Source organism: Salmo salar, chromosome ssa14 (assembly GCF_905237065.1).
Source record: "Salmo salar chromosome ssa14, Ssal_v3.1, whole genome shotgun sequence".
NCBI classification, from domain to species: domain Eukaryota; kingdom Metazoa; phylum Chordata; class Actinopteri; order Salmoniformes; family Salmonidae; genus Salmo; species Salmo salar.
The window spans coordinates 20,327,028-20,345,979 of record NC_059455.1 but is presented as its reverse complement, the minus strand read 5'-3'; the positions used below and the strand labels follow the sequence as shown (position 1 = coordinate 20,345,979).

General features: G+C 41.9%; 1 protein-coding gene across 8 annotated transcripts in view; it reads right to left on the bottom strand.

Annotated features, from left to right (window-relative positions):
• The window catches only part of LOC106568819 (nuclear receptor coactivator 2), a 66,368-nt gene that overhangs the window by 32,224 nt on the left and 15,192 nt on the right, over positions 1–18,952 (bottom strand). For all 8 annotated transcript variants that reach the window (XM_014139504.2, XM_045694074.1, XM_045694071.1 and 5 more), the window contains 2 exons: positions 2,548–2,658; positions 223–395 (listed from right to left, as the gene is read on the bottom strand). In XM_014139504.2, the coding sequence (XP_013994979.2) occupies positions 223–395; positions 2,548–2,639 (265 nt within the window). In that variant the 5' untranslated portion in view covers positions 2,640–2,658. The remainder of the gene's footprint in view (positions 1–222; positions 396–2,547; positions 2,659–18,952) is intronic.

Sequence of the window (18,952 nt, the reverse complement as noted above, 5' to 3'; positions counted from 1 at the left end):
CTGCCCTTTCAGCACATCTCTCCCCCAGACGCCTTCCAAGCACAGACACACATCTCACTGAGTCATCAGGAACCCACAACGCAACTAAAATACACACACACACACAAAAATAAAATACATTAAAGGATGGTGCTATGAAGAACGTAGGTCATTGTATCATATAGGAATGTGTGTGCTTACAAGGAAGGGCAAGTCACTGAGTAGCAGAAAATAAAGCCTTACCCTGCTCTTTTATTTGACGAATCTGCTTCACAGTTTCTTTCAAGATTGCACATTTGTCAGGCTTGACATTGAAGTTGTCAATGTCGTTGATGTTTGCAAAGATCAACTCAGCCAGTTCTTCAATGTATTTGTTTTCATGCTCCCGGGTCGGCTTTTCCGTGCTCCGCTTGGGGCTGTGGAGACAGAGGTACAGGTGAGATGACGAGGCAGGGAGGGCAGGGGGCACACGGATTAGGAAAAAACGCTCTCACAGCAATACATGTGGGGTCTTTCTATCAAAGCTTAAGCAAGCAACATAGACAGCCAATACACGTACTTAAGATTAGCCGACGGCCCGCCCCCCCCAAAAAACGGCACTGTATTCTGCCATTGCTTGACCAGTGTATGAATGGACAGGCTCTGGTCAAAAGTAGTGCACTATATAGGGAATAGGGTGCTATTTGAAACAGACCATATGACCAGCGTATGACCTGACTGCTGAATGACCTTCTACAGTAGTTCATCTGAGAGTGATCTGTAACAGGGTTTCCTTTAGGAAAATGTGGCGCCGGACATTTGACCGGCAGCATTTTAATTTACCGGACATTTAAGAAATTTACCAGACCCATATGCATTGGTTGCATAACCTGATTAAGACGTCCACTCACGGTTCTCAGAATGACAGAAATCACATTTAGTTTATGATCATCCATCTTAACTGAACATGCAACTCGGATGCAAAGGCGAGCATCATTCTTACAGAATTCCCATGAGCAATTTGAAGATAGTAGAATAATAGGTGGCACATCCATAAGGCTTGGGGAAGCTAAGCTTTCCCTAAAGTAAATGTAATTAAAATGGACAAAATGATATAGCGTAATAAGCTTACGCCGGTCTGTAAAGAAATAAATAAAATCATGCAAAATAGGTTACTGCACCAGAAAGCATGATTTGTCCACAGAGGACCATTAAAAGAAAAGTCAGTCTACAGTCAGAAGGTCCTGCAATTTGGGCAGAGTGTGAGGCAAATACCAAATAGATGATTGTTGAGTTGCGACTTTCAATGAAAAGCAGAGAGAACCAGCAAGGTATATGGCAATATAAAGAAGTGGGAATACAAATGGCTATTATTAGTAATGAAAAGACTCATCTGTCTAGTTACCAAAATTCTTAATTGAGTGAAAAGTAGCCATCTTATTGGGCCAGTGGAGAACGTCGGCCATGCATTGGGCAAGTGGAGAACGTCGGCCATGCATTGGACCAGTGCCAAGTTTTAGAAAATAATTTCCTCCTCCAGGTTAGATGGACGTCATAATGTATTTGTGTCTCCACTTTCGGAGGCTGATGAAATGGATCAGACAACGTAATTTTTATTTATTTGTCAGTGTCAGCAGAGTAGGCTACCCTGTAATTTTTGTCATATTAAAAAAAGGCTGCAGTCGTATAAAGTGTTGTAGAATTGCATGAAATGTGTTTATAAAAAGGACATTTTCCTGTGCAAAGAAAATGTAGGCCATCTGATATAGCCTAGGCCTACTCTAAGCCACTGCACGCTGCATTAAACAGTCTTTTTTGCATACATTGATTGAGTTCGATTATTAGCCTACATTATGACTATCCAATCTAATCCTCACATTAGGTCTGCAAATGTGAGGATGCATGGAATGCTTTATTATAAAAAGGTGCATTTTTGTGAAAAGTATCTTCCCCAAACTTGAAACCCCCGCGCCGCCTATGTTACAACTGCCCACATTTACTTATTCTCAGCCAACAAGAGGAGTAATGAATAGCAAAATCACTAGCCTATGTCAATCCTATGTCAATCTTCTATCCCCCATAGTAGAAAGGTTCACTTATTCTATTGGTCAGCTTGTAGACTCCAAATTCACACAACCGGTAGGGCAGATCAGAACGTGTAGCATAAAATGGTGATAAACTATTATTTCTTTACATTATAAGCGCAGCAATGTGCACAAGGTAGTAGGCTACGCGCGAATGTTAGTTCCATAATGCAATTAGTGGGAAAACACCATCATGAGTGGGTTCATGTGACAGATGAAAATATCAGTTAAAATGTTAGAAAAAGAGTAGAGATCTAAAGATGCAACAACTAGCATGGGTTGATAATATGACTTTTGAGATGCGCGGGCGTGCGTTCACACATATATTGGAGAGGAATCTGTAACTGTAAGGGAGTGTCCCAAATGGCACCGCAATCCCTATAAAGTGTACTTAATTTTGAACAGGGCCCTTAAAGCCCTGTTCAAAAGTAGTGCACTATAAGATGGAAAAGGGTGCAATTTGGGCCACATGCTTATATTGTGTGTATTTGACAGCTGATCTTACCTGGGCCCCAGGAGGTCTGGGCCACATTCTTTTCGCTTCAGGGACTCTCCCCTGGCAGCAGGGTCAGGGGTGTTCTCCCCTGCACTACTCATCTTCAGCAAATATCACCAACTACAGGGAGAGAAAGAAGACACCATTAAGCTCAAGGCTGACGAAGATCTTCAGATCGAAACACAACAACCGCTGGAGCATTCAACAGTGTACAGGTATCTACCTTTATTTCAGGAGTACATTTTCTACCCTAGCACCTGCAAGTAATTGGATGGTCGTACATTATGTATGAAACAAGACGCGGTTTAGGACAATGAGAAATGGAAGGGAAAGTCTTGACCAACGAGAGGAGACAGATGGGTGTTAATCAAGACTCACTGTCTCTCACCTAGAGTGGCTTGCGAAAGTATTCACCCCCTTGGCATTTTTCCTATTTTGTTGCCTTACAAACTGGAATTAAAATGTATTTTTGGGGGGGTTTGTGTCATTTGATTTACACAACATGCCTACCACTTTGAAGATGCAAAATATTTTTTCTCATGAATCAAACAAGAAATAAGACAAAAAAACAGAAAACTTGAGCAGCATAACTATTCACCCCCCCAAAGTCAATACTTTGCAGAGACACCTTTTGCAGCAATTACAGCTCCAAGTCTTTTGGGGTAGGTCTCTATAAGCTTGGCACATCTAGCCACTGGGAGCAAAACTGCTCCAGCTCCTTCAAGTTGGATGGGTTCCCTGGGGTACAGCAATCTTTAGGTCATACCACAGATTCTCAATTGGCTTGAGGTCTGATCTTTGACTAGGCCATTCCAAGACATTTAAATGTTTCCCCTTAAACCACCCGAGTGTTGCTTTAGCAGTATGCTTACGGTCATTGTCCTGCTGGAAGGTGAACCTCCGGCCCAGTCTCTAATCTCTGGAAGACTGAAACCGGTTTCCCTCAAGGATTTCCATGTATTTAGCACCATCCATAAATCCTTCAATTCTGACCAGTTTCCCAGTCCCTGCCAATAAAAAACATCCCGAGCATGATGCTGCCACCACCATGCTTCACTGTGGGGATGGTATTCTCAGGGTTATGACAGGTGTTGGGTTTGCACCAGACATAGCGTTTTCCTTGATGGACAAAAAGATACATTTTAGTCTCATCTGACCAGAGTACCTTCTTCCACATGTTTGGGGAGTCTCTCACATGCCTTTTGGCGAACCCCAAATGTGTTTGCTTATTTTTTCTTTAAGCAATGGCTTTTTTCTGGCCACTCTTCTGTAAAGCCCAGCTCTGTGGAGTGTACGGCTTAAAAGTGGTCCTATGGAAAAATGCTCCACAACGGAGATTGGAGTTTTACAGCTCCTTCAGTGTTATCTTTGGCCCCTTTCCGTTTTTGAAATAATGGATTTAATGGTACTCCGTGGGATGTTCAACATTTCTGATAATTTTTTTATTACCCAAATCTGTACTTCTCCACAACTTTGTCCCTGACCTGTTTGGAGAGCTCCTTGGTCTTCATGGTGACAGTTGCTTGGCGGTGCCACTTGCTTAATGGTGTTGCAGACTCTTGGGCTTTTCAGAACAGATAGATCTCTCTACACACACAGAGATCACGTGACACTTAAATAAAATCCATCTGTGCGCAATCGAACTAATTATGTGAAGGTAATTGGTTGCACCAGATCTTATTTTAGGGGCTTCATAGCAAAGGGGGTGAATACATATACACGTACCACTTTTCCGTTTTTTTTAAATATTTTTTTAGAAACAAGTAAAATTTTTATTTCACTTCACCATTTGACAATTTTGTGTATGTCCATTACATGAAATCCAAATAAAAATCTATTTAAATTACAGGTTGTAATGTTACAAAATAGGAAAAAACACCAAGGGGCATGAATACTTTGCAAGGTACTGTATCTAGTACATGTCCTCCCAGTCAGCCACGTTGTGTGGGAAGCCTAACTGTAAAAGGTGTCAAAATGTTTACCTCATTATAAGGCAATTTGTATGGCTGTGTAACTGCATGGGCTTCTGTCTCCCATCAAATCCAGGCTGAGGGAGGAAGACCGAGAGTGTATGGCTGCCTTGTGTTTCTGCTCTGTTTGCAGTTAGAGGCGAGAGTACCCCCCCACTAGTCTGTCCAAGACTCTTCACCAGTCAATGCTATTGGTTTGTCAATACAGAAGTAACAGCGCCTCTTAAAGGGTGTAGACACAGGCCAGACCGAACGACACAGGAAATGGCACCCTATTCCCTTCATAGTGCACTGCTTTTGACCAGTACCCATAGGACTGGTTATGGTCAAAGTAGTGCATTGTAAAGCAAATAGGGTTCCATTTGGGACACAGCCCCTTTGTAGTCCAAACAGAGCTCCTTCCTTACCCTGCCTGGTTTGCGCGGACTGATACTAGGCTGACATTCAGCTCCTGCATTGACTGATGCTTCAGTAGTAAGAGATCTGTCAACAACAAGGGGCTGTGAACTCAAACACAGAGAGGATGATCACAACTGACCTGCATGGACAGACTGCTGGCCTCATTCAAAAATCACACCACTTTTCCCCGAATGACTGCGGTAAGCAATAAGAATTACAGATCTGACTAACACAATTTCCTTATAGAGATGTATAGAACTGTTTCATCATGACTCATGAAAATACACATCTACAGTGACCTGCATCTAATTCCCATATATCCTAAAAAAACAATGCAATAAAAAATAATGAATGAACACACATCCAAAATAAACCGTAGTATTAGTCAAGGTCTCATTACATATACAGCCAGCCTGGCCAGCTAGCCTAGCGCGTCTCTAGGGCGTGTCAGCTAGCCTAGCGCGTCTCTAGGGCGCGTCAGCTAGCCTAGCGTTGAGCTGATCTGAGCTGCTGGTGGAATAGCAGACTAGTGTACTGAGAGCCCAGGCAGGCCAGCACATCACCTGACCATTACATAACACACAGCCTGGACCTGCCACTGAGCAGATAGAGTGCCAGCTGGGGCAAATCTCCCTGCTCATCTAAATGAATAATCAGCCCATAGATCCCTGCTGGAGACTACACTGGCACTATTAGATCAGGAGGAGGAGGACAGGGGGGAGGTATCAGCGGCAGCAGGGAGGAAGAGAAATCTCAGTCTACTTCTCATTTATGCATGCTTACCAAATTTATACAGGAATTAATTGTTCGGGCTTCTCACTTGCTCAGTTAAATTAGAGGGGGTGGTAATCAAAGCTCTCAAGAAATGAAACCGATCATACAAGCATCTTGAGACGCTGTGATTAGGGCTGTGGCGGTCATGACATTTTGTCAGCCAGTTATTGTCATGTAACAAAACTTAACTGAATAATACAGAAAATATATTTTTCTGTTATGAGTGAGTACCCATATGAAGTGGCTATGAGGTAAAAGTGATCATTTGAACCAGGTCCTATATGCTAGATTTAGAGCTATATGGCAACTTTAGTTGTGAATGATAAACATTTGAATGTCTTATAAATCAAAACATAATGGGCTGCATGATGTGACTAAAGGATATTGATGATGTGAGAAAGTAGCAACAACAAAGCTTGTGCTCTGACCCTTGCCTCGGGCTGCACACGCTATTCTCTCATCAAGTGATCATACTTTCACCAATCAGACTAAACTGAGAATAATCTGTCTTTACTAATATGAAAAACTAGTTTCGATTTGGAAATGGTCTATTATCAAATGGGTAGGAACACGGGCAGGGGGGAAAAAAGACTATGCACTTGAAAAGCGAATGGAGGCGGTGCACTTTCCAGCTTGTCTGTTTTGTTGGCTACTTCGGTTTGATAGCAGAGCAGGTGATATTCCGCCCAAACTCTGTATGCCATGGGCTCTCCAACCTTATTCCTGCAGCTACACGGTGCTTAAATTTGGAAAACCAAGTGAAATCTGGTCAGGAACATCGATAGTAACATGTTTTCGCAACAGAACATATTTCACTAAAATGCTGTCAGTCCATCTGCGTGCTCGAGAAAGGGATAACGGAGAGAGAGGATGGAAACGCATGGTGGTGAGATATTCTATATAGCGAAAAAGCTAGTGTCACCCAATTAATTATAGAAACATTTTAAAAAATTCACTCTTACTACGCTATTCAAATCAAATTCACTAATTGTAGTGGAACTGTAAGCCACCCTGCACAATCAATGAACCAACAGCATCGCCTAGGGCTATACGTTCTCTCCCAGACTCGTGGATAGACATGTTGCCGTAGCATAATGGTAACCAGTCCATCCAGTACGCATAATAATACAGTCCACACTCAAAGGCTAGACCAATAAAAGCACCAAAGACATCTTAAATCAGTTTGGTTTCATGTTTTTCTGCCATGCGTAATATGCAGTAGGCTATGTATTGTATAATGGCACAATCATTTGAATTCATAAGCCTATGCTCTAATATGCATGAGTGTTTTGAATGAATCATCACCTGTCCATTTAATTGTGTTAGGCTTTAAAAACAACATCCACCACAACCATGTTCTACACGGTTTCAACCTGCTTCTTCAAAGTGATCCTCACAGTGACTTTTAAAATACGATAGGCCTAGTGTTTGATGCGATTTTCGATTGCATTTATGTCAGAGTGGTTAGAGGGACAATACAGCCCTGAGTACCAACCATTAGGAGCTGATGGTTATTGTTGGGTACTACCAAAGCAGGTCCAGAGTGCATAAAAGGAGATTACAGTGACTCAACGATACACGTGGGATTTTACTGTGGTTATGACTACTAATGTGGCGGTAATATGGTCACCGCAACAGCCCTAGTTGTGATTATGTCAATTAATGTCCATGTTAAACCATGCATGCAGGGAAACATATTTCCTTGATGACAAGGCATTTTCACTGTAAAGCTTCAACTGATTGTGTATGTACCTACCTAAACGCTGTACTGTATGCATTAGAGAACATTGCCACGTCCCATAGAGATGTCTATACCACTTTCCATGAAGGTTTATTTGTATTCATTTTTTTTAACAAGGAAAAGCCAATTGAGGCAGTCTCCTTTGCAAGGAAGACCTGGCCAAGAAATGTAAGCATACAATCAGCACAACACAATTCTCCTGAACCAAGTTTTGTGCCTGAGTTTTAAACTCATTGAGGGGCACTAGCACATCCAGTTCAAGCATACATTACAGACAATTCCACACTTCTGAGAAAAGTAGCATGACACGGAGTTCAGTCAGAGCAGGTGTTTGGGACAACGTAATATAGCCGTGCCATTTGGGATACAGCCCGTCATTAATTGTTCTGTGTTCCAATAATTGCTGCGTGTTCCTCTTCAGCCACCGTAGTTGAGATGTCCTAAAATGTCCTAACAGATATAGTGAGTGGACTGACTGGCAATGCATTTGGGATTTCAGTAAAATTAACTACTCCTGATGAAGAGACAACAGGCGAGACTGAAGGTAGTGGTAATACAATACCACAGAGGCATGGTCAAACTTGACTCGTACATTTTTTTATACTAAAGTCGCTTTTCTGCCAACTTTACCATAAATCGGCCAATTTTTTTGTTGACCCTTTTCCTTATATCTGAAAGGCATTGGCATTGCCATTGTATCAAAGTCAAACCTGGTATTTACGCCTAACGACCTAGTAATCATTTCGGTAAAGTTCTGCATACGGCTTAGTATGAAACGTAGCCGCAATAACGGAGGCGGCACTGGCACGCACTACGCTCTTAAAAACACTTGATGGTTGCTCGGCAGCGCCAGTTAACCATCCCCCTGCCAGTTCTAAACTTTGCGAGGCATGTCATTTCTCCCATCTCTTCACATAGCCCACCATTAAGCAGACACTGTTTTCTTACCCACAACTGGATGGATCCAGAAATAATTACATGTAGGAATAAATATCACTGAATGAAGAAAATATTGGAATAAAGTAAGCTAATGCAACTGAAGGCTTGTATCAAATTGTTGCTTAATGAAACTACCAAAGTCATCCAATCATTGTAATACATTTTAAGCAATAGCCTACCCGCTTGTGGTCAACTAGATCATTTCAGCACTGTTTTGATTGGGGCAGTGCCATCGCACTGCTTTGAGACAAGCGTGGAGACTCGTCTTGATAAATACATTTTCAGATATTTGTTTTCACTGAATCTCCGTTTGGATATTGGTTAGGCTACAACTAGGCTGTGGAAATGTTAGCTAAGTTGAGTGCTGCTCGTGATCATCTTGTCTAGTTGGCTCATTTATTAGAACATTTGTGACCCGTTTCAGGAAACTAGGCATATGTAAGCTTCATTACTTCACAGGAGAGCCATTTGAACATAAACGTGTTTTTTGGCAGAAATGCCTTCTGGAACATGTGAACTTTCATGCGGCTTAATAACAAATGTGTATGCCATCTGTAAATACAAATAAAATGGTTAAAATTACAAGCCTAGTTTAGCCACAAAAAGCCAGCAATCTTCCCGCTAGCCATGATTGGCTGAGATAATGAATGGGCTGGACATGCCGAGAGATTCTTTCGGATTGGTCTGCCATGTAGCACACTTCTGTCTATTTGAGCTAGTCAGTATGTGTAGGTAATCCTTTCTAACGCAGGGTTTTTTTTTTTTTTTAAGATATCACGCAGAAGAACTGCATAAGGGTTGCTCTCCGCTGTCTGGAGGACAGCGGAGAGCAACCCTTATGCAGTCTGTGGAATTAGAGTATGATAGCTAAGGGAGACGGAGAAAACACTTGTTGCCTGATTACATCTTCAAACTAAGGGCAACCATGACAGAGAGGGAGAAGCGTCCATCCATGCATACGGTTAAGGTAGTCTACCTAGCTACATTTTCAGATATTACACATTTCTAATTTTGTCAGAAAGTCATTTTCATTTCAAGTGTACTGTTAGCTAGCTAACGTTAGCTGGCTGGCTCGCTAGCTAACGTTACGTGTATGATCTGTGTAGTAATATTATTGCTAATCTCAGACTTTTGCTTTGCTAGTTACAGCTTAATGTTAGCTAGCTAACATTGAACCTGGTTGGTTAGCTACCTGCAGATTCATGCAGGGTAGTAATTTCATGAATTGGGATTATGGTTCAATTGTTTAGATAGCTAGCTACATGTCTTAACAAAATACTACGCAAGTAGGCAAAAAACATAATTAAATTGTTGCCAGCAGCACAGTTGCAGTCACCAACACTCTGGATAACGAAAAAACTGCCTAACCAGCTCTGCTAGGGCGAGTAAAATAGTCAGTGTGAGCTGTTGTCTAATGTGTCTGGAAGTAGCTAGCAAGCTAGCCAATGTTAGCCAGTTAGCTTGGGTGCTGTTAGGACAGAACGCTCTGATCAACCTTACTCCTCGGCCAGAGCGTCCAGTGTGCACTCTGAACGCTCCGAGAGCGAATTTACGTATGGACAATCTGACAACGCTCTGAGACTACGAGCACACTCTGGCACTCCAGATTACATTTACGAACACACCCGAGGAATAAACCAGCCTTTAGTCTTGAAATCTTTGGTTGTTTAGTACATGGCCTCACATGTGAATCCTTAAAGAGATGGGTGGGGATAAAGCTTAAAAAGGGTGTGAACGATGCTGAATGGGTCTAGACAAAAAGAGCTCACCAGTAGGTACCAAAACATTCAAAGGCCATTTTGTCAAAAGTGAGGTTACAAGTTCATCAACTTTCAAAGCAGAATTACTTTCCCATTCCTCAACTGTAGTGTATGATATAGCATATTCTGGCTCGGAGTCTGTACTTTTAGCCAATGTAAAAACACAACTTGAAATTTTGCTACATAAGACCGAATCGAGCCGGTTGGTCACATTTTGTCAGCATGTTATCAGGTTAACAAGTGAATTATTTTGCTCTTCACACAGTCGCTTAGTAGCCTAGACCTACTCCCTACCAAAAGCCTGTGACTTCACGGACATGTCTCAATCAATGTGATTTAAACTGAATCTCCGTCTGTATAGGCCATTTGGTTCATTGGTTTCTGGCTGGGCCAATAAGTGGAGCTGTTACAACTCATCAATTCGTTTGCTCATCGATCACTGATCAGAAACATTTTGGATGCTATAATGTAGCCCAAATCAAGTGTAGGCCTATTATTTTGCTCGTTCGCGTATAGGCAACTCCAAAAGCCCACAGAGGTTGTGAAATATGAACACAAGACTCACAGGCTTTAGAAAATAGGATTGCTATTATTGTCTATCGGTATCATGATGAGGATACTCAATGTAAGACCCAACTCCTGCACCTTAAAGTGGAGTGAGGGTAGGAAAGAGATGGAGCATAAAAGCCGGGGCTTTGGCTCTGTTTCAAAATAACCTTTTTTTTTTATATGACAGCAGTTCCACACATTCCCGTGACAAAAATATATATTATTCTGTTATATTCTTACTACATACATACATATTGACTGATTGAGTTAGGTGTGTCGTGTCTGTTTAATGAACTATTGATTTCATTAATTTGGACGTAACATAATTCAACTCAAAATAAGCCATTCTATTGTTTTGAAAACACATTGTATTAGTCTTAGGACCAGCCTAAACAAATGTAAAAAAAATTGTTGGTACTAATATATATATATATTTTTTTTTTATAAATCGTGTGTGTATGCATGCATACATGCATATATACACACACACACACACACGATTTATTTTAAAAAATACATCCTCCCAACATCTACCAGTCACCAGCGTGGGCACGGGAGGTATAAAATGCCATATGCAGATGAGAATGTGGTTAAAATAGTTTTTTTTAAATAAAAGAAATCTGGCAAAATACCGTAAATCTTATGTGAAAGCAGTATCAGTCAACAGAGGTGGCGTCCCAAACGGCACCCTGTTCCCTATATAGTGCACTACTTTGACCAGAGCGCTATGGCACTACATAGGGAATAGAGAATCATTTGGGACGCAGGCCACTGCAAACAGCCTGCATTGGAGGGTCACCATGACCCCGTGATGTGGGGCGACATGTTTCAAGAGCAAACACAACTGTTTGTCTGGCTGCTTGGAATAAATGCATGGACAGAGCCTAGCCTACATCCTCATTCCATTACAAGGTGGCAGCTCTATGCAGTCAGAAGATACAAATAATGTCCCAAATGGGTGCTACACATTAGTGGTGGATGAGTTGTGATTCCCCCCATACAGCGCTTTGAGCATCTGGAAAGGCACTACATAAATGCAGTCAATTATTAGCATTATTAATTATTTCAAAATACAGACCATTCAGCCATTTCCACCGTCGACAAAAGTTGAGGAACACTATAGACTTTTTTTTAGGGGGTAGATCAGCTTTAATATTGAAGATTGATGGAAGCTACAATCTATGTAATTGTCTGCATCTTTTCCAATCACCCATATATTTGTTTGTAAATATATTTTCCCCTAACCCAACTGGAGTAAAGTAATGGACAACAGATACTCCACAGCTCAGATACTCAACTAGTCTAAAGGTCAGTTTTATTGCTTCTTTAAAAATCAGGACAACAGTATTCAGCTGTGCTAACATACTTGCAAAAGGGTTTTCTAATGATCAATTAGCCTTGTAAAATGATCAACTTGGATTAGCTAACACAACGTGTCATTGGAACACAGGAGTGATGGTTGCTGATAATGGGCCTCTGTACGCCTACGTAGATATTCCATAAAATAATCTACCATTTTCAGCTACAATAGTCATTTACAACGTCTACACTGTATTTCTGATCAATTTTATGTTATTTTAAAAATGGACAAAAAAATAAATAATGTGCTTTTCTTTAAAAAACAAGGACATTTCTAAGTGACCCCAACATTTTGAACGGTAGTGTGTACACACACACACTTTTTTTCCTCCATTCTATTTTGCAAGAATGTATAATAATTTAAACAGAAAATCTAAAATGTTGAATCCAGGGATGTTTTGCTTCTCAGTTCATAAACCATGTGCCATGGAATCAGTACATTGAAAATCTCTGCCATCTATATGGCACAGCTATCAATGTTCTCTTCCTTAAAATGAAACTGGTATACTTTGGTCTTTAATGCAGGGCTGACAAACAAGTTTTACTTTTCCCCCCCTTCCACTTGCCTCTTCCATTTGAGGTAACGCAATTAGTTGGTTGTAATTTTGATAGAGCAGACATTTCCGTATTGTTTTGTTAGCTGCATGTGTGACAACTCCACCAGTCCTATTTATGATATAACTTAAAGATACTATTTTTGGAAAAAATGTTAAAGGTATTTTTTATATCAATTAGTATATTTGAGTTTAACCATAATATTTGTTCTGTCTTTCTGGTGGATTAAACTGAAATTTCAACCAACTTTCTATGGCTCGTTTTAAAAAGAGCGATATTTTGGAGATGATTTTCAAATAACCGAAAGTGAGAGAGGTTGTAATCTGAATAAAGGGGAAAAGGCCATTCTTGAACATGGGCTTTGACATTCTTACTAATCTGTTAGAGGACCAGTTTGGATTTAAGTACAACTTTTGTATGACTGACTCTTTTAGTGAGAGGTTTAATGTGTTAATAATTTCTTTCCTCCGAATTCATATTGATTATATAAAATATGCCCATTTAATTTCGTCTGGCTTGCCATTCCAAATAAAATGGAATATTTTTGCTCATATAAAAATAAATTATATATAAATATAAACCGGTCGCTAGGTTTAGGCAAGGCCATAGGCAAATAGCTAAACTCAGATATTCGTAAAGAGTTAATCAGGGTGATTTTTCCACAAAGAAAAAAATGCAAACATTCCAGGCATTCATTCATTTATATATTGACACATTCCAGTCAGTCATACTTAATCAAAAGCCTTTTCAAAGTCAGCAATGAATACCAGGCTTTGACTATGGTGATTTGGAGCAAGGTCTTCCAATTTCTAATACTTTTTCACATTCAAAAATGGCAAAAGCCCTTTAAAATGGTCTGTCATGATGATAATAACAGAGGAGTAACCTCAGGCACATTTCAAATCCGAGTGCGGGTCGAAGACAACGTAGCTTTTAAAGGCAATGTTCCCGCATTTCACAGAGACTGCATTCATAGTAAACGCTGTATGTCGGCTCAATTGGAATATACCTTTAAAAACACATTGTCGGCTGTCCAGTGTGCTTAATCCTCCATTCAGTATTGAAGTTCCTCATCACCCAGGACTGGTTGTCATTGTAATAGGAAAGAGAGCTGATATGACACAGTAGAAGCTTTCCTTTTGGACAAGCCAGAGAAGATTCCTTCACTTTTGCACCTTTATACTTGCTGAGAAAACCAGGTCCTATTTTTGTTAGTTTAGTGACACTTTTTTTACTCGTTGAAATGCACTCTAGGATCTTTAGGATAAGTCTTCCAATTTCCACAGGTCCATAACATGAGGGAATATAGGCATTAATCTCACTCCTCCTAAGGGCAAAAATACTCAATTCAAAAATAGTATTATTTTCAGCACGCTGCATGGCCTGCAAAGGTCCACAACACTTCAAATGTTCATTGTTTTATAGTTGAAAATAACACACTACATGACCAGTGGTCTCCCAAAGGCAGCAAAGCGGTTAGTGTCTTGATCAGGAAGATAATCCCGTTAGGAAGCGGTGATCAATCCAACGGTTAATTCTGTAATGCCTCAGTTGACCTCTGAACTGTTTTCTTCTCGTTGCAGAAATTGTTTTAAATGGGTTTACTTTGTGAGGCACTTGGTTCCTCTAATTTCATTAGTATTGGATTGGAAGGAAAAGATGCTGGGGTGTAAGCATTTTGTGGTATGCTACATTACTGTTAATTCATAGAGAGCCTGCTGCGGACAGTGATGGAACAATCTGTCCCAGCATGCTTTCTATGATCTGTGAGGTCATTACCATTGGATCAACCATGGAATTAGAATACTAATTTAATAGGATATCTATGGGATCAACACCATGATGTCATAATCATCATCAGACGTGACTGCTCTCTTCTTCATCATCCTTCTCCCTGGAGTGTCAAGTGCTTTGACAAGAGTATTAAGGCTGGCCAGCACAACCAAATACAGGAATAGAAATTAAAACATTTCTCATCACATAGGGCTGATTCCTTTCCTAAATAACTGAGTTTAGAATAGCCTTATTGAGGATGTTGAAACACCATGAATGCAGAGACTACCATGGCTTCAGGGACCCTCATACTCAGTGAGATGTATCAGTCAGTGAGTCAGACTTTTGGAGGATGTCTAAGCCTGTACAGACAGATCTCTTAGCCTATAGAAAAGCCATGGTAACAGGGCTCAAGCCCTCCCATCAGACACATACACTGGGTATTAAATCTTCTTTAGTGTGGATTAGGAGCCCTAGTTTTCCTGTAGCAGCCCTATAGCTACGCATGCTGGTGTACAAATCTCTGTTTGCAGAATAATCAATTCCACGAGACGATGAATGAGAGCTTGAGCTAGCCATTATCAGGCTGATCCCACAGGTCAAATTGAATCAGGGCTCCGTCCTGCCGACGTTCCTTGGCCCACTCAGACTTCCTAGGTCAAATCAAATCTAAATGTTATTTGTCACATGCACCAAATACAACAGGTGTAGACCTTACCATGAAACGCTTACTTACAAGCCCTTAACCAACAGTTCAGTTCAAGAAATAGAGTTAAGAAAATATTGACCAAATAAAAAAAACAGTAAAACAACAATAACGAGGCTATATACAGGGGGCACCGGTACCAAGTAAATGTTCAGGGGTACAGGTTAGTTGAGGTAATTTGTGCATGTAGGTAGGGGTAAAGTGACTATGCACAGACAATAAACAGCGAGTTGCAGCAGGGTAAAAAAAAAAAAAAGGGGGGGGGGGGGTCAATGTAAATAGTCCGGGTGGCCATTTAATTAATTGTTCAGCAGTCTCATAGCTTGGGGGTAGAAGCTGTTAAGGAGCCTTTTGGACCTAGACTTGGTGCTCCGATACCACTTGCCGTACGGTAGCAGAGAAAACAGTCTGACTTGGGTGACTGGAATCTGACAATTCTTTGGGCCTTCCTCTGACACCGCCTGGTATGTAGGTCCTGGATGGCAGGAAGCTTGGCCTCAGTGATGTATTGGGCCGGACACACTACCCTCTGTAACGCCTTACGTTCAGATACCGATCAGTTGCCAAACCAGGCAGTGATGCAACCAGTCAAGATGCTCTCGATGGTGCTGTAGAACTTTGAGGATCTGGGGACCCATCCATTCCAAATAGTTTCAGTATCCTGAGGGTGAAAGGTGTTGTCGTGCCCTCTTCACAACTGCCTTGGTGTGTTTGGACCACTCTCGACCTGCTCCACTACAACCCTGTTGATGAGAATGGGGGGCCTGATCTGCTCTCCTTTTCCTGTAGTCCACAATCATCTCCTTTATCTTGCTCACATTGAGAGAGAGGTTGTAGGCCTGGCACCACACTGCCAGGTCTCTGACTTCCTCCCTATAGGCTGTCTCATTGTTGTCGGTGATCAGGCCTACCACTGTTGTGTCATCAGCAAACTTAATGATGTGTTGGAGTCATGCTTGGCCACGCAGTCATGGGTGAACGGGGAGTACAGGAGGGGACTAAGCACGCACCCCTGAGGGAAACCGGTGTTGAGGATCAGCGTGGCAGATGAGTTGTTGCCACCCTTACCACCTGGGGGCGGCCCGTTAGCAAGTCCAGGATCCAGTTGCAGAGGCAGGTGGTTAATCCCAGGGTCCTTAGTTTACTGATGAGCTTTGTGGGCGCTATGGTGTTGAACGCTGAGCTGTAGTCAATGAACAGCACTCTCACATAAGAGTTCCTTTTGTCTAGGTGGGAAAGGGCAGTGTGGAGTGCGATTGAGCTTGCGTCATCTGTGGATCTGTTGGTGCGGTATACGAATTAGTGTCTCTAGGGTTTCCGGGATGATGGTGTTGATGTGAGCCATGACCAGCCTTTCAAAGCACTTCATGGCTACCAACATGAGTGCTACGGGGTGGTAGTCATTTAGAACGGTTACTTTTACATTCTTGTGCACAGGGACTATGGTGGTCTGCTTGAAACATGTAAGTATTACAGACTCGGTGAGGGAGAGGTTGAAGACACTTGCCAATTGGTACATGTCCTGGTAATCTGTCTGGTCCCACAGGCTTGTGAATGTTGACCTGTTTAAAGGTCTTGCTCACATGGGCTACGGAGAGCGTGATCACACAGTCGTCCGGAACAGCTGGTGCTCTCATGCATGCTTCAGTGTTGCTTGCCTTGAAGTGAGCGTAAAAGGCGTTTAGCTCGTCTGGTAGGCTCACGTCACTGGGGAGCTCGCGGCTGGGTTTCCCTTTGTAGTCCTTAATAGTTTGCAAGCCCTGCCACATCCGACGAACGTCAGAGCCGGTGTAGTAGGACATATGGTGCACTACATTTGACCAGAGCTCTACAAGCCCTGATCAACGTGAATTCCGAAAGTTTTCAGACCCCTTGACTTTTCACATTTTGTTACAGCCTTATTCTAAAATGGATTCAATAAAACATTTTCCTCAATCTACACAATGTGGTTTTTAGACATTTTTACAAATGTATTAAAAATATAAAACAAATACCTTTTAACATAACTGTTCAGACCCTTTGCTATGAGACTCGAAATTGAGCTCAGGTGCATCCTGCTTCGATTGATCATCCTTCAGATGTTTCTGCAACCTCATTGTAATCCACCTGGGTTAAATTCAATTGATTGGACATGATTTGGAAAGGCACACACACCTGTCTAAATAAAAAAAGGTTCCGCAGTTGACCGTGCATGTCAGAATAAAAACCAAGCCATGAGGTCGAAGGAATTGTCCATAGAGCTCCGAGACAGGATTGTGTTGATGCACAGATCTGGGGAAGGGTACCAAAACATTTCTGCAGCATTGAAGGTCCCCATGAATACAGTGACCTCCATTTTTAAATGGAAGAAGTTTGGAACCGCCAAAACTCTTCCTTGAGCTAGCCGCCCGGCCATTCTGAGCAATCGGGGGAGAAGGGCCTGAGTCAGTGAGGTGACAAAGAACCCGATGATCACTCTAACAGAGCTCCAGAGTTCCTTCCAAAACCCCAACCATCTCTGCAGCACTCCACCAATCAGGCCTTTATGGTAGAGTGACCAGACAGAAGCCACTTCTCAGTAAAAGCCACATGACAGCCCTCTTGCAGTTTGCCAAAAGGCACCTAATGACGTCTGGCACCATCCCTACGGTGAAGTATGGTGGTGGCAGCAGCATCATGCTGGGAGGATGTTATTCAGCGGCAGGGACTGGGAGACTAGTCAAGATCAAGGTAAAGATGAACAGAGCAAAGTAAAGAGAGTCCTTGATGAAAACCTGCTCCAGAGCGCTCAGGACCTCAGACTGGGGCGAAGGTTCCCTTCCAACAGGTCAACGACCCTAAGCACACAGCCAAGACAATCCAGGAGTGGCTTCGGGACAAGTCTCTAAATGTCCTTGAGTGGCCCAGCCAGAGCCTGGACTTGAACCTGATCTAATATATCTTACGACATTTAAAAATAGCTGTGCAGCGACGCTCCCCATCCAGCAGCGACGCTCCCCATCCTACCTGACAGAGCTTGATAGGATCTGCAGAGAAGTATGGGAGAAACTCCCCAAAAACAGGTGTGCCAAGCTTGTAGCGTCATACTGAAGAAGATTCAAGGCTGTAATCACTTCCAAAAGTGTTTCAACAAAGTACTGACTAAAGGGTCTGAATACTTATTTAAAATGTAATATTTCCGTTTTTTTCATTAGTAAAAATGTCTATAAAAATTTTTTTTGCTTTGTCATTATGGGATATTGTGTGTAGATTGAGGCTAAGGCTGTAACGTAACAAATTGTGGGAAAAAAAATCAAGGGGTCTGAATACTTTCCGAATGCATTGTACAGGGTAATAGGGTGCCAATATAGCGTAATAGGGTGCCAATATTAGGAAGCTGTTCCTAATGTTTTGTAGACTCAGTGTCTCAGGAACTTATAGGAAATAGGCTGCCATTTGGGACAACCTATGATGACTCACACCCACCTTGCTCAATTAACGGTGATATCATAGAATATCCAGAAGACCGGATGCATCTAGAAGAAAATGGCTCACTCTTCATACTGACACACTGCATAGGACCAACCCGATGTTATCGGCTCAGCTCAGGCTGCTACCACGGTAAATCAGGATAGGCATTTCTAACACCGTCTTTGATTGTTTTCCTAATTTTCTTATGACACTTCTGTGCTGGAATGTGCAGCAAACGACTGCCTCACTGTGTGTGTGCAGGCTGCGAAGTGGATTGGAGTGTAGACCAAGTGTGCTCATCGTCAATGACCCACTTCTGTCCAGTTTGTCTCCCTCAATGCAAATACAGCCCAAATTGCTTTTTGCATAAAACGACCAGTCAATCACTGTAATTTACTTAGAGGATCATTTGGACTCATTCTAAGATAGATTTCTGTACACTGACTGAGCCCACAACATT